At 47.4% G+C, this 23,697-nt stretch overlaps 1 protein-coding gene across 20 annotated transcripts in view; it reads left to right on the top strand.

The window, feature by feature from the left end:
- The window catches only part of NFASC (neurofascin), a 184,621-nt gene extending 173,962 nt beyond the window's left edge, over positions 1 to 10,659 (top strand). For all 20 annotated transcript variants that reach the window (XM_075122073.1, XM_075122076.1, XM_075122077.1 and 17 more), the window contains one exon: positions 4,311 to 10,659. In XM_075122073.1, the coding sequence (XP_074978174.1) occupies positions 4,311 to 4,539 (229 nt within the window). In that variant the 3' untranslated portion in view covers positions 4,540 to 10,659. The remainder of the gene's footprint in view (positions 1 to 4,310) is intronic.
- The last annotated feature ends 13,038 nt before the right edge of the window (positions 10,660 to 23,697 follow it).

The following is a 23,697-nucleotide window of genomic DNA, read 5'->3' as shown; positions in this document are numbered from 1 at the left end:
AACTTTTTAGCGTAGGCCTGGCCTGCGTTATGTCAGCTTGTGGAAGAAGGTTCCACTCAGTATACGAGCATCAGAATCTGGCTTTAGATTAGCACTGGTGTAAAGTTCTGCGGTGCTCAAATCACAGGCATCTTGGAAGTGTCTGAAGTATCATTACTAGCACAACCATGCAGTGCAGAACCAGACATGACATTACTATCTTCTCGCTGGATTCTCTTCCGGAGAATCAGACCACAATGTCCCAAGGTTACAGAGAAGGGTGGGGGAAACAAGGCCTCCCTTAAGCCAACAGAGAGGAAGGTGAACCCGAAGAATTGGTATGAAATCTGGTTGGCTGATTAAGATTCAGAATGGTTGTGATGTTAGGCTGAAGGAAGGTAACAAATAGAGTTTAAGAGGAGGACAGAATTTTTGCTGACGGGAGTTCTTTGGTTTCCCTCCACACCGCCACATAAGCATGTCTGATGTGCGCTCATCCGTAATGGCCTGTGCATGCTGCTTTCAAATCTCCGCAGCCTGTAATTACGAGATACTGTCGCATCTCTCGAGTCCGCTGAAAGAGCAATGGTCACCCTGTGCAGAGGCTGAGCTAAGGAGCCTGTTTTCAAAGTGGGAGACCATTATCTTTGGACAACGTTCAGTGCCAGTGCCCATGCCTCATTCTACCAAATGATTCAAATGGAACTTAGCGCTGTGAAGGGGGAAGTTGGCTGGAGAGCTCAGGGAGCCGGAGCCTTTCACCTGTAGGGCTCCAGTTCACTTCCAGCCCAGATTGACTGACTGAAAGACGTGATGCTCTCTGCCAGCTGTTCAGTGACCTACGTGTAAAGAGTTCAGTAGGTCTCATTTCAGTTCCCTGCAACAAGGTGTTGATATCACAAGTAGTGCCAGCCCGTCCACTGCAGCCAGTCTACAGCAGAGACCAGGAACGGAATGGGCCATAAGATAGAACTGTCCTCTTATCCCTAGAGGAGGTCCAACTGGGCCTTTCTGGGAGGAGCCTGTGGTCCCTGGACCAGCGTGGGTTACCTTCAGGTTCCAGGGTCGTCAGTGCACCACCTTTCACCAGCACGACATTCAACTGAAAAACCAGAGAGATGAAAGGGGGCAAAAAAATGGGAGAGCCACTCGGCTAAGCCTCAGGCAGCTTATTCTAGATGCTGCCACTGACAGCAGTGACTGCAGGCCATCCAGTTGGCTCCCAGGACAGGCACACCCTGTAGCACATCTGCAAATAATCTGTTTTCTGACCGCCTGGTACTTTCCTTTATTGGGTATTAACTTTTGAGGGGGAGCCAGTGAGGTTCAGCCAGCTAGGAATGTAACACCAATTCCATTTGGTATAACGAGGCAATTGCCCCTCGAGGAACGCAGTGGTGTTTCAGCGTCTGCCCCTTTAAATGCATACCTCATCATATCTCTCTCTGATCCGGCTCTTTCTGCTTCTCTCTGTTTTATTCCCATTCTTTCTTCTCCTTTCCACCTTGTCTATCCACATGGACCATGAAGGTCTCTTGAAAGGTAGGACCCGTGTGCTGCCAGAAGTCCGGCACATTTTAGCTTTTTCTTTGAGCCGTTTGTTTCTTTCATAGCTGAAATACACCTTACCCTTTGCCCCTCCACCTAACATATTAAACAACAGTCATCTCCCTCACACCAAGATTTTGGGCACTTCATGTCCAGCAAGTTGCATTCCTCCTGAAAAACATTCAATGAGTTGGGAGCACCTATCAGAACCAGTTAGATTCTAAGGGCCCAATCTGCAACCTACATTTAAGTGACTAATCCTTATTCATGCAAAAAATCCAGCTAGCTTCAGTGGGACCAATTGCACAATTAAGGACTACTCATGTGGGCAAGGGTTGTGGGATCAGGTTCTGAGGGAGATGAATTAAGAATCCTCAAGTCAGCTGCTTGCATGATGCACCTCTGATGTACTGACCACAAGGGGCACTCAGTCTATGCACTATGCAGAGGAGCTGAGGGAGTGAAGACAACAAAACCACAAGCAAAAAGATATTAGGCCAAAACAATCAGTCAGTTATACATATTGAACAGGATCCTAGAAATCCCACCTCTCTCTCTCTGACCCACGTCACTCATGATAACGCTTCCCAAATGGTGCTGAACTGGGTGCTCTTATTTTCTAATCCACACATCCAAAACCATGAAAGGCCATTTTAATGGGATTAAGTTGCATCAACGTGCTGACAACTCTACACATCACGTTCCTAATGCACTAACAGGACACAATAGAACCAAGAGAGAGGCAAAGCCAGAGGGTGAGTTTGGAAAACTTCCTTGCCCTGGCATCTGGCCCTGCAAACTCCACCTGAGAAAAACTTTTGATCCAGATCCCATTTTATCAGACCCCACCCCAAACCTTGGGAAAGGAGATTTCAGATCAACTGTTCTGGTTATTGCCACTCTCTGCTTATGTTATTGGGCTTTCTAAAGGGTGGCACTGCTTGCAGATTTAAATTCTTAACAAAGAGCTGCTTGTAAAGCTACCATGTTAATTCTTAGTGTGATGCCAATTAACACAAGGCCGCAAGCATTGCTTTTGTTGTGCTACTGGATTTACAAAGTGCTGTTACAAGGTAATACGATTGAGAGCGGCAAAATGCTCTGTGGGACACCGAATCCCTCCTACATTACGGGGCACTGAAACTATCACTTACATGGCATAGGATAGATTAAATGACCTAATAGGTCATTCCCATTGCTAAGCAGCGCTAAGCTCTGTGGGCCAAATGGCAGCTCCCAATGTCTTCATAGGAGGAGGAAGTTGACTGTCAAATGCCACAATCTGAATCTAAATTCTCCGGGGCAGGAATGGAAAGGAAAAGTGAAAATAGCCCTCAATGGTTTATCTCCCATCTCTGTATTGAAATGAGTTGCGTTGTGACCCAAGCTTTGCCCAACGCTGTACCTGCAGAGCAACCATTTATCTCTCAGTTGTTGCTTTGATGGCTGTAGAACATTACAAAAGAGCCCTGAGGTCTTTGAGCTTATTTGCTACAAGTAAGGAAGGTGCGTTGTTTCCATTGAGAGCACAATACCCTAAGCATAGCATAAATGCTGCTTTCAATGAGGTACTGACCGAATGTAGGAAAGCTACAGAAAATTCCTCATTTTTCTTTTAAATGCTGGATCTTTTTTTAGATTGATGACTCAGCGAAAGCAACTTTGGACCATTCCAAATTTTTCCTACATTTTAGCTAGACAGAGACCGACCACACACACACACACACACACGTAGGCCAAGAAATAATGTTGCTTATTGTGTAGCAAATTTTGAAGCAGACGGTTTTGAGTTTGAAAAGACCCACTAAGAGAAAAATTAAATTTGACATATAGAATTTCAGTAGAGGTAGCATATGGACTGGACATATGAGATCAAATATGGACACATTATCAACGGATATGAAAGGCATCTCTTTCGTATATTGTAGTCCACTCACATATTATTCATGTGTATGAGACACCCGTCCTTACTATAAAGGGGAAATGCAACTTTTCCCCTGATTTTTGAGAGATATGTCTCTTAAAAGTGTTTTTTCTATGGGCTTTATTCATCTTTCTGGTAGAAAACAATATAGTTTCATAGTGTAAAATGTCAGAAGTGTTAAGGATGAAGACTCAAACGGATTAGCCTCAAATATGAGATGAAATTACTGGAAATAAACTCCGAGAGGTAAATTTCCACAGGTACTTGAGAGATGCACAGATTTTGGCACCCTCCCTGTACTCCCCCCCTGCAGTACTTTGAAAAAACCAACCCCCACTTGCATGTGGGCGTGGGTATCTAAAGGACAGATTATATCTGTGCAAGAGAATCTGAAAGTGAAACTCACTAGACACAAAAGTGGAACCAACTATTTTACTGTCCAAGGATGACTGAAATGCAAAAAGTAAATAGAGAGGGTAAACAATTAAAAGGGAAAAAACTGTAGTGTTCTTCCCGATTGATCGATCAAAGGGTTATCTATAAGCTAGGTAAGGACATTTGGTTTCCTGAACAAAAACAGAATAAAAACGAGGCTGGGTTTTCAAAAAAGCCAAGTGTGCGAACTGCCCATGCAGCTGGGTGCCTGACAGAGGCAGGCAATTACTGCAGCTGCATTTGCATAGCAGGGAAATTGTGACTAGCCATTCGCAATCACAGCAGCCTGATTCGTTTGCACATTTGAATCTTGTAAGCAAACACACTGGATTTTATTTGAGAACCCAGCCCGCAGTTTTTAACAGTGTCCCTTAAACACCACCCTGCCAATTCTTACTGTGTGTGTCTGTCTTCTGCCACCCAGCGATGAAGACAACAAGGAACCGCCAGGCAGCCACACCTCCTTGGACGGCACAATAAAGCAGGAAAGCGACGATAGCTTGGTGGATTATGGAGAGGGGGGCGAAGGGCAGTTCAACGAGGATGGCTCCTTTATTGGCCAATACACAGTCAAGAAGGACAAGGAGGAGACAGAAGGCAACGAGAGTTCAGAAGCCACATCCCCCGTCAATGCTATCTACTCCCTTGCGTAACAAAATACAATGAAACCACAACGACAAATATATACATAGCCGTGGTGGTCAAACCACCGCCGCCAACAGGAACCCGAGTATGGAAAAAAAAAAAAATCCCAACGAAAAAAGATCAAACAAAACCAGAACAGTCCAGGTGGTCACCAGTGCCATCCTATCCTGAGCAAACAAGTGAACCGCAAGGATTTATGGGGTGCTAATGTGTTGTAGCTGTAGCTGAAATCTGAGCTGAACCAAAGGGGCCAGAGAAAGAGCAGGACACACAGGTTCTACACCCCAGGCTTCAGAACTTGGACCGCCAACCCCTCCCCATGTCTTCTTTTTTAGATAACACAGCACTCTCTTTGGTTACTCGTTTACACTGCTGAGGTTTCTGGTTTTTTTCCTTTTTAGGTTCAAAGTTATTTTTTGGAGAAAGGTCCCAAATCAGAGAAAGGGGGATCGGGTCATGAACCCACACAAGGAAGCAGGAGGGGTCAATCAGCTAGGAATAGAAACAACATGTTACTGTATTAACAGGACGTTCTCTGTGACTGTAGTTGAGATGGACGTCTTTACAGCCAGCACCTCGCTCATAACACCGCCAAAACAAGTCAGCACCACAAAGACCCTTCCTGTAAGGTGAAGCAGCATTGCGCTGAACCCCAGAGGAAGACTTTGCTCATGAGGTTTTCATTGGTGCAGTTGGATTTGTGTTATACCTCTTATTAATGCTAAACATCCACATTGGGTTCTGTCACCAAGGAACCGATGGGTGAGGTTACCCTGCATCCATGCTACTTAGCAAAGTATTTTTGTTTTTTTTTAAGGGATGTTGGGGAAGAAATTTAGGACTTGATTAAAGACAGACAGATGCAGCTCACCACCTGACTCCAAGCGACTGCTAGCCACTGGATAATTATGTGGGAGATTCTTATTTTATTCTTATTTTATAAGAGAAAAATATAACCCCACAAACCCCACTACTTTTAAGGAAGAACCCATAAATCAGTGGAAAGCAAAGAGGAAGGACAAGTATTAACATACGAAAAAGGGACTAAGGGTTGATATCATATATCCAATCATGAAAAGATGACACCTAACAGCCGTGGGGGGTGGGTAAAAGAACAAATTATATTAACCCAGAATTGCAGCTGCTGCTAAGCTCCTTGAAAGTTTCAGGGATGCCCAGGCCTGTAAATGGCAAAGACACAGGACATGGGATCTCCTTCCACATTATTCTGATCAATAGGGTGTGATTCAGTTTCTCAGTTAAAAATCTCCTCTTAGGCTGGTGCAGCGGCCTTTTGCCCTTCGATCAATCACCCCACAGGAGAAATTACCATGTGCTTAAGGCTCCATTTTGTTATTTACATATCAAGACAACTCAGTTCAGCTAACCTGCTAATACACTGTAATAACATGTCTTTATAGGAAGTTCTATCATTACAATGCTCTTCCATATGCCTTATACAGCTTCAAACTTCCCCTGAAGTTTAATAAACTAAGAATATTCACCCACAGCTTAAGCCCCTGACGTGATGGTCTCTAATCTGTCAGTCCACTAGGAATAAGGATGCTTGTGCAGCCCTTCCATCTGAGACAGCATGGATCATTGTAGAAGACAGAGGTTTATAATAGACCGTACTTAGTGGCAAATGCCATTTGTCTTCTCCCCATCTCGTGCACATGTGAAACCAAAGGTACCTTTGCTGAGAGAGATCAGATGACTTCAGACAGTTTCACAGTTATACAACGTTAGGCAGGGTTTTTATTTTTTACTGAAGAAGATGGTTCTGTTGGACATAATGGACTAAATGCTGTAGGATTCATACAATTGTTTTAGCTTTCAAGCTATTTTGCTACAAAGACATCTTGCTCACAAAGATGTTTTTACTAAAAGGGATAGTTTAGACACATTTGCCACATTCTCTAAAGCTGCCATGATATCTAACAGCTCAACTATTTTGCATTTCTAAGAAAGAAACCCAAACTAGGTCCATTCCTGTGCAACATACTCAGTCAAACAAGCAAAGAAACAGGAGGGAGAGTTTAGCTGTGGCAAAGAAGTTGGATGCACCATGTGATTCAGAATGGGTCATAGACTGCTGATAAAAGACTGCCAAAGCTGCCTCCTATGCATAGGGTTACTCCTGCTAACATGGTCTAAGCCACAAAGGAAATCACCTGCCACGGTAGTTAACTTTTTCCTTTAGAGGGAGAAAAATCATAACCATCACTCTGTTACTGTCAATGTAAATGCATTACAGCCAGAGGCTTAATTTTAATGGACTCAGCTGGCATTGTTCCATAGCGAGGGGAGACCCTAAACCACTCACTTCTAGGGAAGAAAGCAGCCACCTCTGAGCAGTTTATAACACACGAGGCCAAATTTCAAATAATGCTGAGTTTAAGATGGTGTGGTGTATACATCTGGGATCATCATCAAAAGTGATGCTGTACATGCAGGCCAAATCACCAGTGTAACAGCCTCCCCACCCACCCAGGATCATCACAGGGAACGTACCTAGGAACCACCAAATCACAGGCCTCTGTCATTTGATCTAAAGGAGTGCCTCCATTGGCGGGTAGCAATAGGAAGTTCTTATCCTCCCTCTGGACCAGCCACTAGAGGGGAATGAGACACCATTGGCCACCGTATTACACCTACACCCTATGGAGCTGCAAGGGTGCAGTGAGAGCAGCCTGGCCTGTGATTCACACCCACTATGTTCTGTCCCCTGTGAATCACTTTACTGAGCCACCTACATAGCATCTGTTTGGAAAAGGAAAGAGAAGTGCTTCGCTTTGTGGCTATTTCACATATTGCTCACTCAAGCCACCATAACATTCCTAGATCAGCAGAGACTAGAGAAGGTTACCTCAAAAAGAGCAGAGGAGTCAGGTTCCTTACACTCAGCATACTGACCCCTGACACCGTGTTGCTTGTTCCTTGAGTCACCACCAAAGGAAAAAAGATGCCTATGTAGGATGAAAGGGACAAAATGTATCCCTGGTTTAACTCCACTCAAGTCAATGTTACACCAGAAATTGATCTGAATCTAAAAAAGAAAGCCAAGCACAGAGCACACATCCTTTATGGAGAAGTCCTATATGATTTACCAAGGATGAAAATAAGGGTCTGTAGAAATGGAGTCGGGATCTCTGGAAATTGAAAAGCTATAGGATACAGAAGAACAGTGGTATGGGGTTTGTTTTTTTTTGGTTTTTTTTGAAGCAGCCTCTAAAATAGGGGTTATCCACCTTTTACTTTCTGAGGCCAACATGCTGTCAAAACGCCATGGCCCAGCTGGGCCACTGCACCTGCTTTCCTGCATATAAATGCCAGGGTCGGCGTTAAGGGGTAGCAAGCAGGGCACTTGCCTGGGGCCCCACACTACAAGGGAGACCACAAAGCTAGTTGCTCAGGCTTTGGCTTCAGCCCCAGGTGGTGGGGCTCAGGGCCCCTGGCTGCAGTCCTGTGCAGCGGGGCTTCAGCTTTCTGCCCTGGGCTCGAGCAAGTCTAATACCGGCCATGCTTGGTGGACCACCTGAAACCTGCCCGTGGTCCCCACAGGGGGCCCCGGACACCTGGTTGAGAACCACTGCTCTAGAGTTTTGCAGCAGGCACACATAATTCTCTGTTAAATCTAGAGAGAGGTTGACAAACTTACACAGAGCATAACATTTCCTATTATATTCCATAGGTCTTTTCCATAAAGGTTTATTAGGTGTTTCCCTGTAGTCATTGTGTACTAGTAGCTAACTCATGGCTTGCAAAGCCATCTGACTGAAGGCTAATTAGAATTTTGGTGGCTAAGTTAATACGTGTGCATGACTTCTACCAGACCTTACTGTAAAATTACCACAGTGGCCCTAGAGCTATTAACACACAATGCCTGCATCAAATATGTTTTAGTTGGGTAGATTATAAGCTATTAAAACAACCTATGGAGTTGTACTGCAGGAGACATATTGCAGGAAACAGTCATGCTCTGTCTCCCCCGAGATGTACTGGATGAGCTAATAGGTCTTGTTCATCTATAATACCTGGCTGTCCAAAGAGGTCTGTGCAATGCAAACAATCCAGATTCTCTCTCTTTCGCCCTCATGGGGGATTCATCCAAGTCACCGGGCTGGTCTGTGCACCATGGCCTCAAGTAGGCAGAGTCCATCAGCTACGGAGCACTGTCAGGTGCCCAGGGCATATGCTGCGCTGTGCAGCCAGAGGTGCACACTGCTCCGATTCTGAAGGTCAACCAAGCACCCCACCCTGTGGTGTGTCTGACCAACTGAGCCTTCCCGCCTGTGATGCCAAAAGGACATAGAAAGAACATTGCACTGTCCACTCCTCTAAGCATGCCCTCTGCTGGTGAAGGCAGCATTTCCCCTAAACAATCTGGTTCTCCATCCAGACGCAGGCAGCGCTTTCGACTGCCCTATCACTCAAGCTACGTCCTGCATTGTTAAACTGGCAGCTCTTTCGTTAAAATCTGTAATTGGTGGAAGACACGAGGAACTAGACAAAGGCCTGAACCAAAATCTCAGATCTGAGCACTCTCAGAAGCCTGGAAAGAGTCCACATCTGGATCCAGACTTAGCAAGTCTGGACTCTCTTCTGTAACATGGCGAACTAAAACCATATATATATTTTGGGGACGCTTAGCTATACACTCCATTGCTAGAGACCCACTGTACCCAAAGCCAGGGAAAAAGCTCTGTAGCTGTTTGAAATGTGGCCTTAGGAGAGCAAGCTGCTGTTTCTTCTCCAGCAGATCCTAAACACAGCAATGTGCATAAATAATGAGGGAGAAACAGGGGCTACATATGCATGATATTGAGGCTGCTCCTAATTTTCCTTAGAGACAGTAAACATGGGAGTTGGATCGATTGTGTTATGGAATAACAGCTCACACTCTTGAAATCCTGATTTCAGAAATGCTATTGAAGTCTAAATTGCCTGGAAGCTACCTAGGTCATCCCACTCCTCACACCCACACATTTCCCCCTTCCCGTATTTCGACCCTGCAAAAAATGACCTGGAGGTCAACTGTTCTACTAAGTTTCTGACCCCAGAGATTCATCGGCCTATTATGAATTGTGTTTAAGTGACTAAACAAGATGCAACCCATTACTTGGTAGAGACATCCTGCTGTAGATATTCTGGGGGGACTGGGACAGATAAGAAGGTGGGGGAAGCATTATTGACCTTCATTAGGATTTTGTCTCTTGTTACATGCTTTACCTGACCAGCAGCACTCAGTCGACCCATCGTGGCCTTTTCCCATCCACGCTAGCAGCAGTCCTGACCCGGGAAGAATTCTGAGGCACTGAATTCATTTCCTGGAATGTAGCCAGATGTGAAGGGCGTGTCCTAGCACAGCAGTGATTGCCACCTGTAACAACGTGCATTGCACCAGGTTAATTCTGTGCTAGCAGCAAAAGATTTCAGTGAAGCAATAAAAAAATAAAACCTTGTAAAAATGAAAAACCTTTTTTGTTCCATGCATTACAACAAACCACTTTATTACAGGAAATAATAATGCTTTTCCAATTCTTAAAAACTCCACTATATCAGTGGCTTTCCCTTTGCCCAGCAATGCCCGTCTCTCCACGTGTTCTTTTTAATTGGGCATCATTCTCAGATTGTGATGTCAATTGCAGTCTGAACCTGTGTCGAATCTGCAAAACAGATTTCTTCCTTTGCACAACTGAGTTTTAAACATTCATTTCCACAGCTAGTGTTGGAAAGAAAACATTGGACTACTCTGGTTTTCAATTTTTTGTTTTATTTTTCATTTGTAAATATTTAACCCCCATCTCTGTCTAAAACCTCCTGGTCATTCTAATACATTCTACATATTTATTTACCTTTTTAAAAAAGAAAACAATTATTTTGTGTTAATCTACTTTCCCCCCCAGTGATAAATGCATATCTGAGGCTGTATAGAAAGGCTTACAGCAAGACGATAGAGAAATGTTTAATATATGGACTTATACATGGACTGCATGAGCAACGAAAAAGGCCAAAATATCCAGTTATCTTTCTTTGGGGGAAAAGGGGGGGAGAATCGCTGTAAAAACTTGATTTTTTGTATAGAGAACACTAAACATATAATAAAAACATTGTTCAAAACTGAAGCTGAGCCTGAGATCTGTTTCCATCCCACTCCAAAGAGGAAACATGGCCCCCATTATGGCTCTGATGTTGCTCAATAAGGATCAGATTGTTACCTGGGGTCGGGGAGTGTGTATAAGAGAGCATAAAGTGCCCCTTATTCCCCTGCACTCTCTACCTTTATTGCTGGTAATAAGAATACCACCTAGCTCTTCTATAGTGCTTTTCATCAGTAGAACTCAAACTGTTTTATGAAGCAGGTCAGTGTCATTAGCCCCAGTCTAGAGAAGGAGAAACTGAGGCACAGAGTGCGGGAAGTAATTTGCCAAAGACTAGCCAGCTGGTCAGTAACAGATCTGGGAATAGAATCCAGATCCTCCTGAAGCTCAATCCCGTGCTTGGTCTAGCAGGCCACCCTGCCTACCGGAGTAGATGCACTCTCCACAGGGCCACTTCTCTCCTTCCCAAGCAAAGAGAGCAAGCAAGCACGCACAGGGAAATCCCATCCCCCACAATGTTCCAGCTGGGCTAGCATGGCAGGGAAAGCAATCTGCACTAAGCAGAGAGCTAGCATGGGGTACTTCCCTCATGCAGCAAGGAGAAACCAGGGACCGGCTAACACTTCTGAATTGCGCAGCAGGTCTGCATTTCAAACAGGGGGTGATATACCCACGTTGGCTCAGATCAAGCTAGCATACTAAAAATGGAGTGTGGCCACAGCGGTGCGAGCCGCAGGAGGGGCTAGCCACCCTGAATATATGTCTAGCATCTTGGAAAGGTATGGCCTGGAAGCAGCTAGCCTCTCTGCCACTCGCATTGAGCTATTGTGCTAAAAGTACCTTAGTCACGGCAGTGCGAGGAGCGCGGGGATGTCCCCTTCAGCTGGGCATCCCAGGCTTGACTTGCAGACATACCCACAATCTGCTCCTTGGACAGTGAAACATGACAAAGCTACAACTGCGCCTTAAAGACGGAACTGCGTCACCCCTCATCCTATTGACTAGTGCCTCATCTCACGGGCAGTACCAGGGATTGCAGTGGGACTTGCAGTACCCTTAGGTTCAGCTCAGGAGGCGCGAAGGGGGCCTAACTGGACCCTATGTTATTAGGGCAGGCGAACTGTTCTATTTGACGAGGTGGGTGACCGTATTAGGACAGCCACACGTCTTTGGTGGATTTGGGGGGCACCATGCCAGAGGCTGTTGAGATTCCATCAGCCAAAAACATCTGCTGCTGTAACCCGCTGTGCCAGGCACGGAAGCCATGACCAAAACAATGTGATGCGCTGCTGGCTGAAGACCCCTCCTAGTCCCTTTAATGCCTAGGTCACTGCTGTGCCTGAGAACGAAACGCATAACAGAACGCACACGGGAAGCTCCACATCACGTTGTGTGGCTTATGTTACGTGGACAACCTGAAGGACCATCAGCGTCGTCCTTGTGCTGGAGAGCGGCACGGCTACAGACGGGCAAACCTCATGCTCGCCCCGAATGCTCCCATCCAGGGGTGCTGCAAGTACAGGTTTAGCAACACTGCTCCCTGCCTTTCTGCCCTGTCAGGGTGGTGTTTGCAGGATGCTTTCCCTTCGCAGACAGAAGAAAGTTACAGCACAGGGAAGTCATTGATGATCCACAACTGAACGGATTACCCCGGACATATTAGCTACTGGGAGAGCAGGGCCCGGGGGATGGTAAATCTGTATGGGCACCAGGGATGGCTTGGATTAAATTCCACCTCCCATCTGCCCTTCGGGAAAATTCCATTAACAGATGTTGAAGCCAACAGATTGGAAGGATCCCAGTCCTTTTGAGAACGGGCATTCGCCACAGTGCTGCTCTCTTCAAATTCTTTCACATGCAGCTGTTGCAGCCCTCGGGCAATTTCCTTTTACTTGAACAGGTTACTAGCTGCCCACTGACTGAAGTTTTGGAGGAACGGACAATTCATTCCAGGTTATTGGGAAGATGGTAGAATGGGGCTCTTTAGTCAGATTGCAGGGCTCAATCACTTTCAGAGCATCAGAACTTTCCCCTGGCACTCATGAGAGGAGTGTCCATAGGCTAAAGCCAGGAGTGCTGTTCCTTGATGATTTGGGGTTGGGAGCAGGGATGGGGGGATGCACAGGAGGCCCCGTAAGAACTCTGTTGTACCAGCTTGGTCTATACTGGGGAATTTGCCCCAGTTCCCACCACCAGGATAGCTGCAAATCTCTAACATGGACAGACAAAGATTGCAATTTGCACTGGTTCCACCCACCCCAATTTCAAAATGTGATCATCACTGGTGCAAATAGCAACTTTGCAGTAAAGGTTTGAGAGTTTACACCGGTGTAGCTGCTCCAATGGCTGGAATCCCTAGTACACCAAAGGCCTCAGGGACGTTTGCAAACTGCACCTCGCCTGGAGGCTTGACAAGTGTATCTCTCCCTGGATGGCAAAAGCTTTTCCTGTGCTGTCTTTTTTAATACACTTGTTGGTATTTTTGGTTTAAATGGAAGGAAAAAACCTCAGCCCTGTTCTCGGAGGACAGGCATCCGCACCTCAGCAACCACCACAGCTAAGTCCCTCTGCTGGGCTCAGCAGAAGCCAAGGAAAGAAAGGGGTATTGAAATTTAACTCTCCATTCACCCCTGGGGTGGTGGGTTTCTCCAGAAGAGCAGTGAGGCATGTGGCCTGGGTGGTGCAGTGCAGGGGAACCTTGCTCTGCAGTTCCCAAAGCTGGAATAGTTCTGTGGATTTAAAAAAAAAACAAAAAACTGCCCTCTTATGTGCAGGGCCCAGCACAATGGGACCCCACTCTCAACTGGGACCTTTAAGTGCTACCACAATATAAATAATAATAAAATAACTTCAGTCCCCAGGGTTATCAAGCCAGCTTCCAGCCTGTCTCAGTTTCACCCTCAATCATAGCAACAGCACAGGAAAGGAAATGTCCATTGCTCCTATAGTCACTGCTGTCCCTCATTAAGGGCCCAGTCCCGCAGTCCTCAGTAAAGACTCCCACTGAAGTCACCTATTGTAGGACTGAGCTCTGGCTGGTTTGTCTGACAAAGATGGAGGAGGGTGGGCTGACTATCCTGCGTGTGTGGTTACTATCCACCAAGACATGGATGGAGCGGTCAACCACGTGGCAACCCTCTTTGGCCAAAGGCAGAGTCTTTTCTTTGAGCGGAAATCACTGCACAATGTTTATTTGCACAGTGTGGACAATAAAAAGTCTTATTTATGGTGCTCGAGTCCCACCGGCATGGTAAGGATATGTATACTTTGTATGTTATGCTAGCAGCATGAGCATCAGAATTCCCAGCTTCCATAACTGGCTCATGAAATATTATTGTTGGTAAAACTTGGCAGAGAAGACAGATCCGGAAAAAAATATAAATACATACATAAAACAAAACGGCACGACAAAGTTTCCTCATTGTATGTGTCCTGGAGAAAAAGCTACCTGTACTCATGCACATGTAGGCAGTGGCTGATTTTTCAGAAAGATTCATGCCATAAATCAGAGGGAAGGATCAAGCGCTAGAGCAATAAGCCGCTTATGGACACATAAGAAGATGCTGTCTGGCACTTGCCCAATTTACAGCAGTTTTTGTTTTCAAAGTTTTAACAATTCCCAAGTGCTTCAGTCCTGCATTGTATGGAATGAGAGCCTACAACATGCAGGGCCAGGTCCTCCACTGGTGTAAATGGGTGGGGCTTGGCTGCCTTCAATGACTTTCTCCAGGATAGAGGACTGGGGCCAGCCCATATAATGCGAGATTATAGCGTTTTGAAGACAAAACTATATGAAGCATGGTGACAACACAGAACATAGCAGGAAGCTTTTATCAAAACTTTCCCATCATCATTAATTGTCCTAATCGCTCCCTCCCGTCCTAAACGGGTAGGAATACTAGGCATAGTACCATATTGAAACAGACCAGCCTAGGTGTCTGCCATCTTTTCTCTGGTGAGAAGTCTCAGGTCAATGCCAAAATGCAATGTGCCTACCGGTATTTATGCAGTAGCTTGCCACAAGGGGAAATTACTTCCCGATCCAAGCAGGTGAATATTTACACCCTGAAGTATGAGGATTAAGAGCCTCTCTCATTTTATCCCAACTGCGTATGTATTTCATAGCTGGGCATTTCCTCACATTTGTGTGCCCGTCTTTAGTTCCTTAACATTATTTCAAAATCATTTTTGTAATATTTGAATATCTACAATATTCCCCTCTTATGGGCAAACATTCACGGATCCTAGGTCTTTATTGCACACGTGCACAGTAGTGCATTCGTGTTTAGGGGGTGTGGGTTCTCATGCTAAATGTTCTGTCAGCTTTTCGTACTGTATCAATCCAAACAAGAATGCAAGTTCCTCAGGGAATGTCTCACACCGCATTTGTAAAGTGACACACACTCTTTTGGCCTCTTATAAACAATGAGTAATAGTTTGGGCATTACTGTGTAAAAGACAGTGGATCCTTTTAGCAGCTTTGTGGCTTGCTCAAGTATTCACTGAAATGGATGTGATCAGGCCATTTAGAAAGCTCAATCCATCCTTTGTTATCCACTAAATTGACCCCCGTGTTTTTCCAGGCAAAGCAGCGTACACGCTGGCCAAGACTGTCAAGTGACTACACTGACTCCAGCACCTCTATTTTCAGAAACACTGTAAAAGGCCTTATTTACTGTGGACAGGAGCTCAGCGCTCTCTGAAAAGTGGAGCTCTTTAAGGTGTCACAGTTTGAGTGCTGTCTCAGGATGGGCTGGCCCTTTAAGGGATGCAGGCTCAGCCCTTCCTGTGCCCAGTTAGCCCCATCTGGGAGACAGCTAAGGCGAGGTGGTGGCCCTGCAAGTCACCAGGTCCTCAGTTAAAAAGCAGGCAAACAGCTCAGTCAGGAAGGGACCAGCAGGGATATGCCAGGTCAGGGGAAAGGATCTGGGAGGCAGGGCCGGCTCCAGGCACCAGCGAAGGAAGCAGGTGTCTGGGGCGGCCAATAGACAGGGGTGGCACTCCATGCGTTATTGGGGCTACACATCCGGGTCCTTGGCGGCAATTCGGCCGCGAGTCCTTCGTTCCCTCTCTTCCTCTTCGGGGACAGCTCAATCGGGTTTTTCTTTTTTTCTTTCTTCGCCGCTTGGGGTGGCAAAAAAGCTGGAGCTGGCCCTGCTGGGAGGAGACTAAAGAGGCACAATTGGGCTGATCCCTATTCCTTAAAAGGGCCAGCCCACCCTGTGACAGGCACACAGAGTCACTTGCCAGTGCTGACCATCTTGGCAGTTGTCTTGATTAGGCCCTGATCCTGTGAGATGATGAGTGCCCTCAACTCCTGCTGAGGTCAACAGGAGCTGAGAGCACACAGCACCCCACTGGAGGCATTCAGCATCTTGCTGGCCTGGGCCCATAATACAATAGACACCCACCAAGCCTTGTGCCCCCTAGTATGTAGCTATCCATGCCCCTGCATGGCCTATGGCACCATGGCGTCAGAGTGTGTGCCAGAACCACCAGGCTCAGGCAGGGGAGGTCTACTGACGCTTAGTTCTACAGCCCGAGCTCCTGAGCCTGGCACCTTCCTGCAGGGGAGCCTTTGTTCATCTCTAAGACGAAGCCATTACAGGCTGGGGGATCTGTGGCATTCAGGTGGGTTACACAAAGAACGAGTCTGCCTAGGGCAGCGTTTCTCAACGACCGGTCCTGGAGAGCTCCCTGACACCATTTAGGAAGGCCCTTCAGAGCACTCGGAGAATAAGTTGTTTTCAAGACAGAGAGCATTGGAGGCATCCTGGGAAAATTGGGGAAGGGGGGGGGAATGAATTGCCATCCAGACAGGGAGGAAGCAAGTCCTCAAAATACCAATGCCTGCCCACTCAGGCCAGTCACATCTCATTGCACTTCAGCCTTTCCAGTGCAAGATTCCTCTTTGCAATGGGTAGCCCTTGGACTGGTGACTCGCGCCCTTAATACAGCACCTCCACATGCTGGATTGGCACCCTGTCAGCTGCTTGACAGGCAAGCACCATATGAAATGTTTAGCAAGTGGAAAAGGCCCATTTCACAGAGACGGAATGAAAAGAATCACAGAGAGGCTGTCTGGTGCCCTCTCGGACAGGGAAGGTATTGTGAGAGACGGCTAGTTTCACAGTTATTTTATATCTTGTTCGGTTTTAAATGTTTGTGCCACACACACGTTCCAGCCTAAAACAAGGGGTTCATTTTCCCCTTATGGCTCAGAGAAGCCCGGCAATAATGGTGAACAGCATTTTCAAATAATTTGCACAGCTATGTTACATCTCATCCAACACTCCCAAAGCACCTCACTAACTGCCTTAGTCACAAAAGCCTCACAATGCCTCTGGGAAACAGGGGAGCATCATTATCCCCCTTTTACAGGGAACACACAGGGCAGAGACAGGACGGGACTCACTCCCTGTCATACAGCAGCCCTGTGACAGAGCTGGGAGATACCCCAGAGTCCAGACTGTCACGTGCTGTTCTCTAACGAGGCAGGACTCTCATCTGAGCACCAGCCTGGTGTGTATTTCTTATCCACAGGAGGATAGGGGCAAACAGCAACTCCTTTCAGTAGCACCACAGAGTCGGGGCTTGTAATCCATCCACTGAAGCTCAGGTAAAGGGCACATACGTTAAATGATCAGGCCAAATGTGCCCCCCATAGAGGCGCAGAGGGAGAAGGACAGATCCTTCCATTCCCAGCCCCTAACTCTGGTGGGGCAGGGAGAGCATGACAGCCCACGGGCTGGGTGCAGGGTGGAAAGTTGCTGGGGAAGGCGCCGGGAGCAGGTTTCCTGGCCTCTGCTCAGCCAGAGTTAGGGGCATTGCCCATGCCCTGTGCCTCCCCTACTGAGTTGTCCGCAAGCTCCGGGGAGACAATGGTGCTGAGAGTCCCCCCCAGGTTGGGGGGCTCAGAGGCACATGCTCACCACTCTTGTGGCCCCAGCTCCCCAGGAGCCAGTGAGATTGGCTTCCCTGGCCCAGGGAGGTGGGGCTGGAAGTTCCTCCCAGAGGCAACATGTGGGGCGGTCACACGTCCCCCAATTTACATTGTGCCCCTCTCCCAGTATCAGGAGTCACAAGGAGGAGAAAACTCAGGCATGTCAGCAAACATATGGAAAAGACAAGAGAGTCAGGCTTTAAACTGTCTCTCTCCTCCTCCCACACACCAGTCTCTGGGTCCATGCCTGGCAGATGCGGGGGCGAGCAACGCCTCGTCTGCCTCTTGGCCAACACGGTGTTTTTCATCTGTTCCTGTCTTGCCTCCTTGACACTCTACAGTGCTCTTAGGAGCAGATCCCCAGTGCAAAGCCTTGAAGTGGAGGGGGTGGGGGAGATTATGGGGAGGTGGAAAATTCGATGAACAGAAGAGCCTATTTGGCTAATGAAGCGGTAATTGCTCCGAATCTCACTAATAGGATGAAAGTATTAGAGCCTCCCAATTCCCCCTGCAGCTGCAGTGGGTGCTCTCCCTGCAAACACCTGAGCTCTTCCCTTCGCTCTTCACAATCCAGTATCTGAAATAGCCCAGTGTTGTCGAAACTTAGCCGGATTGGAAGGATTGACGGATCAGCCCAGCTCCCCAAACCCTTTTAGATTTGTGGAGGGGGAAGGGAAAGGAATAGGGGGTTCTCAGCCCTGGACTGCCAAAGTGGAAACGGGATAAAATCTCGGGCAACATCTCACACCACCACTTTGCACCGTCTATCAGGCAGTGTTTAAAGTCGCCTGGAAAGGTGTCTATCAAAATCTGGGAGCAGCAGCTTCAGTGAGACCCTATTTAAAGTGCACCTCTCAGTGACTCTGTTTATTTAGTTATTCAGTTGCTTATTTTGCAGGATCTGCTGGGACCTCTGGCAGAGCAGAAGGGCAGGGTGCTTAGCAGCGCTCCTTACCACGGCTCAGAAAACACAACCTGGCCTGCACTCCCCGCACCATCTGTTCCAGTACGGCAGCATCCACACAAGAGAACTGGAGCACTGGCAACATCCCAAAGCCAGGCCCATGTGGGGTGTTCCCGACAGGGTGGGCCACATCCCCAGGACCTCTGAACGACCCTCTTCCCCCACGCCAGGTGGGGTGAGCTGGTCCTGCAGGCGCACCGAAGTGCTACAAATCAATGTCACATTTGAGGGGGCCTGGACTCTGAGGGCATGTCTACACCACCAAAAAACCCCAAAACCCTTGCGGGAGCAAGTCTCAGAACCTGAATCAAATGACTGTGGCTTGCACTACAGGGCTAAAAGTGGCAGGGTAGGTATCCCCGCTCGGGCTGGAGCCCAGGCTCTGAGACCCCGGATCGGGGGGTCTCAGAGTCCAGGTTCTGGCCCGAGCCCAAACGTCTACACACCTATTTTTAGGCCCGTAGTGCGAGCCCCATAAGCCTGCCTCACCTGACTCAAGCGCTGAGATTCATTACGGTGGGGGGGTTTCTGTTGTGCTGACGTACTCTCAGCGTAGATGGGCAGAAGAGACAACTGCAGACTGAGCCCAGGGTTTCTCTCATTTCCTTTGCATTCAGTTCTGCTGAAGTCAATTCTGACCTTATCCCCTAGCCACCAACATCGCTGCTCTCCTCAAGGGTGTTTTGCACTCCAAACAGTGAGGACATGGATAACTGGTGAGAGTCAGCTGCAGGTGGACTGCGTTCACTCCCTGGAGGGAAAACCACTCAGAAGCTCAGATTTACCATATAACAGATCAGGCCACTGGTCCCATCGAGACTGGTAGCAACCTATTGGCAATGTTTCAGGAGAAGGCAGAAGCAACCAGATCCCTCATCTAAAGTGGAGATGATAATTCTTCCTTACCTTACAGGGAAGGATAATGGAGGATAAAGTCATTAATATCTAGATTCTACAGTGGTGGGGGCCATATGGGACTGCCTATAAGTCACCCCCTTTTGAGGAGAACTCCCTGGATCCTCCAAAATATCAGATGATCCGAGGCAGCAGATCAGTAAAAAAAAACTCGGCCCACCTTCTCCTGCTGCCTCCATCGTCGATAAAGGAAACACAAGATATTTATTAGCCAGAGGTGACTGATAATGGAACCATTCTCATCTTTTAAATCAATACTGAGAGAGAGACATGCACACATTAGCCACAGTCGCTCTTTATGGCAGGATAACCATACCCACTTCTTCTCTGACCTCTGCCTACCCTCCCGGGAGTCTGGATCAATGTCGGCAGACTGCCTTAAATTACCCCCTTTGGTGGAATGGAAGCTTCAGTCCGTTTCCCATCACTCCAACCAAGAGTCATCCTCTCCTCCCCCCAGGGACACAGCGTCAGATGACCACCACCTGAACCGCTCCCCCCCAGCTGATTTGACAGTACTGTCAGCTTGTCACCTCCACGCCAACCAAAACTTTCTAAGAAAACCAAGCCCAGCCCTTTGCAGCAGTGACTTGGGCAGTACTCGTATCAGTGACATTTGCAAGGAGGCAGCGGGTTGGTTTTTAGCTGTGATAACAGGGGAAAACAATTAGGCATCTTCTGTATTCTAGCTCCAGGACAAATTACAATCTGGGCAAATGCACTCTGCCTGAAATTCCTTCTGCAAAGCCTGTAGTGCCACTCATTTTACCTGCTCTGCGAAGGGAGTGAGAACACCCATATTAAAGAGACATGCTCCCCTGCAAAGGAAGGTGCCCAGATACCACAGGGATGAGCTCAATATCGGAAGCTAGACAGACAGGCAGAGTGTCCCTACACTCAGTAAGTTGCTTCTAGTCTTTGCTGCCCACAAGAATGGTTTCTCCTGCTCTCTCCGTCTGTTCCATCCCCAGAACAAGCAACTCAGACAGCAGCATTAGTTTCTCCAACACTGCCCGGCCATTGTGCATCAGGCTTGACCTGGAGCAATCTCCGTCTCCATGGCCCATTCAAGATTTTGGCCTCTCTGCTGAGAGAGGGATAATGAGTGACGTGGCCACTAGTCTGCTAGAACCTGAAATGAGACCCAAAAAAGCTTATTTCACTTGGGCCGCACTGAGCTGGCCTGGGGCATCCAGCCCTATCCGCTGTCCTAGAGGAAAACATCCCGTTCGTTTTACAGAAGCTTTGCTTGTTCACCTGCCATGGGCACAACAAAAGCACCTTCTACCTCCGGCACTCTCAGCTGTACCGATAACCCCTGGAATCACAACCCCTCTGCCTCACCGGTCACCAGGCTCTCCATCTCTCCCTCCAACTGATTTACAGCCCTGGCTTTTGCGGCAGTTGGCTCATGTTTCAAACATTCCATCTGGGTTTCCTCTAGGCTGGTCCCTCCGTTAAACGTAATCGATGGCCTTCTGTTGTGGGATACGGTCCCGGCACGGGGAGGTTGACAGATTCCAATCTGTACTTTTCTGTCTGACCAGCAAAAGCACTGAAGATCATCAGAGAAATCACGTACGCAGCCACGTACGGCACACGTGGCTCACTTGCAGCGACGCTACCAAGCCCTTGCAGCAGGGGAGTGCATGGCAATTGCCCTCCAGCACAACGCTCGAGGCTGGATATGAGCGCATGCCAGGCCGATAGCTCAGTGGAGCTGAGCGGTAGCGCATCTCAGGGCTCCCCTTCCACTCCAGGGTACATGGTATGTGAGGAGAAGGGGCACATCAAAGGAGACCTACTTAAGTGGGATGCTCATCGTGTCAATATGGCAGGTGGCTCCGGACGCCTCTCTCCCTCCTGCTACGTGACAAGAGTAACTGGTGGCCAGATTCATAGAGTCTGAAGCCAGAAGTGCTCATCTCGTCTGACCTCCTGCATAACCCAGGCCAGAGAACTGCCCCACAATAATTCCTAGAGCAGAGCTTCTAGAAAAACATCCCATCTTAATTTAAAAGTTGCCAGTGATGGAGAATTCACCACAATCCTTGGTAAATTGTTCCACTGGTTAATTACCCTCCCTGTTAAACATTCACACCTTACTTCCAGTCTGAATTTGTCTAGCTTCAGCTTCCAGCAGTTGGATCCTGTTACACCTTTCTCTGCTAGACTGAAGAGCCCATTATTAAATATTTACTCCCCATGTAGATACTAATATAATCAAGTCACCCCTTAACCTTCTCTTTGTTAAGCAAAATAGATTGAGCTCCTTGAGTCTAGCACTATAAGGCATGTTTCCTACTCCTTTCATCATTCCTGTGGGTCTTCTTTGACCCCTCTCTAATTTATCAACGCGCTTCGTGAATTGTGGGCACCAGAACTGGACACAGGAGTCCAGCAGCAATTGCACCAATGTGGCAGGCAGCTCCCCACAGCCCTCCTGCTACTACGGCAAGGCCCCTTGCTGGCCATGTGGCAGCATCAGATAGCTGGCATGCCCCATGGCCTACTCAGCACTTCTGACTTTGACGTTGTGTGTGCAACACGCCATACCTGGGCTGGGCCACGCCAGATAAAAGCCCCATTACAGACATCACTAAGCAGAGCTGGCCTCCTTTCTATCCTGTGTTACGCCTGCTTCCCCCCCTCGTAGTGGCAAAGGCTACAGGTTACCGCACATCTCTGTGCACGGTATGATGCGCCCATTCTGATCTAGGAGCATTTCACATGCACTTTGCACAGGATGACTGCACGAGATGCACGGCCATGGAGAACGAGATCCTGCGTCTGTAAATCACAGTGTAAACTCACAGACTTATATAAATTATTGCTATTGACACTGGAGCAATGGTTCCCCAATGGTTAATGGGGGGAAGGGATAGCTAAGTGGTTTGAGCTTTGGCCTGCTAAACCCAGGGTTTTGAGTTCAATCCTTGAGGGGGCCATTTAGGGATATGGGGCAAAAATTGGGGATTGGTCCTGCTTTGAGCAGGGGGTTGGACTAGATGACCTCCTGAGGTCCCTTCCAACCCTGATAGTCTATGATTCTAAAGAGAGTGAGCAACCCCTCCTCAGACTGAGGCTATTCGTGCAAAGCACCAGGGACTGCTGAATGGAACCCACTCACTGCCAAAAGCATTGGCACTGCATGTGTGCAGAGATTTGCTTCAAATCCAGATTCATCACCCTCCCCTGCTCAGCACGGAATGAAACTGCACTTCTGTGTGGGAGTGGCAACAGTGACAATGTACATCTGTCTATGTTATTTCTGTGAAGCCCCTCAGCATAATATACAAGTGCCAGCAATAGACAACACCTGTCAGCCTCAAGGGTCCAAAAAGCCCACCCAGAAACTGATAGACCAATGACAGTAGAACCTCAGAGTTACAAACACCTCGGGAATGGAGGTTCTTCCTAACTCCGAACAAAACGTTCTGTTGTTCATTCAAAACTTTACAACTGAACATTGACTTAATACAGCTTTGAAACTTTACTATGCAGAAGAAAAATGCTTTTAACCATCTTAATTTAAACAGAAAAGCACAGAAACAGTTTCCTTAATTTATCAATTTTTTTTAAACTTTCCCCCTTTTTTTTTTATAGTTTACATTTAAGACAGTACTGTACCGTATTTGCCTTTTGGGGGGGGGGAGGGTCTCTGCTGCTGCCTGATAGCATACTTCCAGTTCCAAATGAGATGTGTGGTTGACCGGGCAGCTCGTAATTCTGAGATTCTACTATATACCGACCCACCAAGGAAATGCAGCCATATCTGGGGTGAAACAAAGCAGATGCTTAACAGCACACAGCAACCCGGCACAACAGTTTAGAGCAAGAAGTGAAAAGGAATCTTGTATCCATTTTGAATCTGGAGGAAGAATTTAAGGAGACAGAATGTATATACTTATGTTGAAATTTGGTAGAGACACTGGGTTAACCCCACTAAACTGTAAAAAGTGCCAGGGGATTTTCAATACTACCCTTAGTGCTCAGATACTACAAAGATGGGCCATATAGTACAGACAAACCAATCAACCCTGGGTTTACATTTCATCTGAAAGCATACAGTTAACTTGTGGAATTCACTCTTGCAGGAGTTCAGCCAGTCAAACTCTGGCAATTGGCAGGACCAAGGAATGGATAGATACAGGAGAGGAATACAGAACAAATGCACTCTTGTTTTGTAACATCTTGCTTTTCCCTTTGCAAGAGGACCCACTAAGTTGCAAAACAACTT

Source organism: Caretta caretta, chromosome 21, assembly GCF_965140235.1.
Source record: "Caretta caretta isolate rCarCar2 chromosome 21, rCarCar1.hap1, whole genome shotgun sequence".
In the NCBI taxonomy this organism is placed as follows: domain Eukaryota; kingdom Metazoa; phylum Chordata; order Testudines; family Cheloniidae; genus Caretta; species Caretta caretta.
The sequence above is the reverse complement of the archived record's forward strand: the minus strand, read 5'-3'. Positions and strand labels throughout refer to the sequence as shown.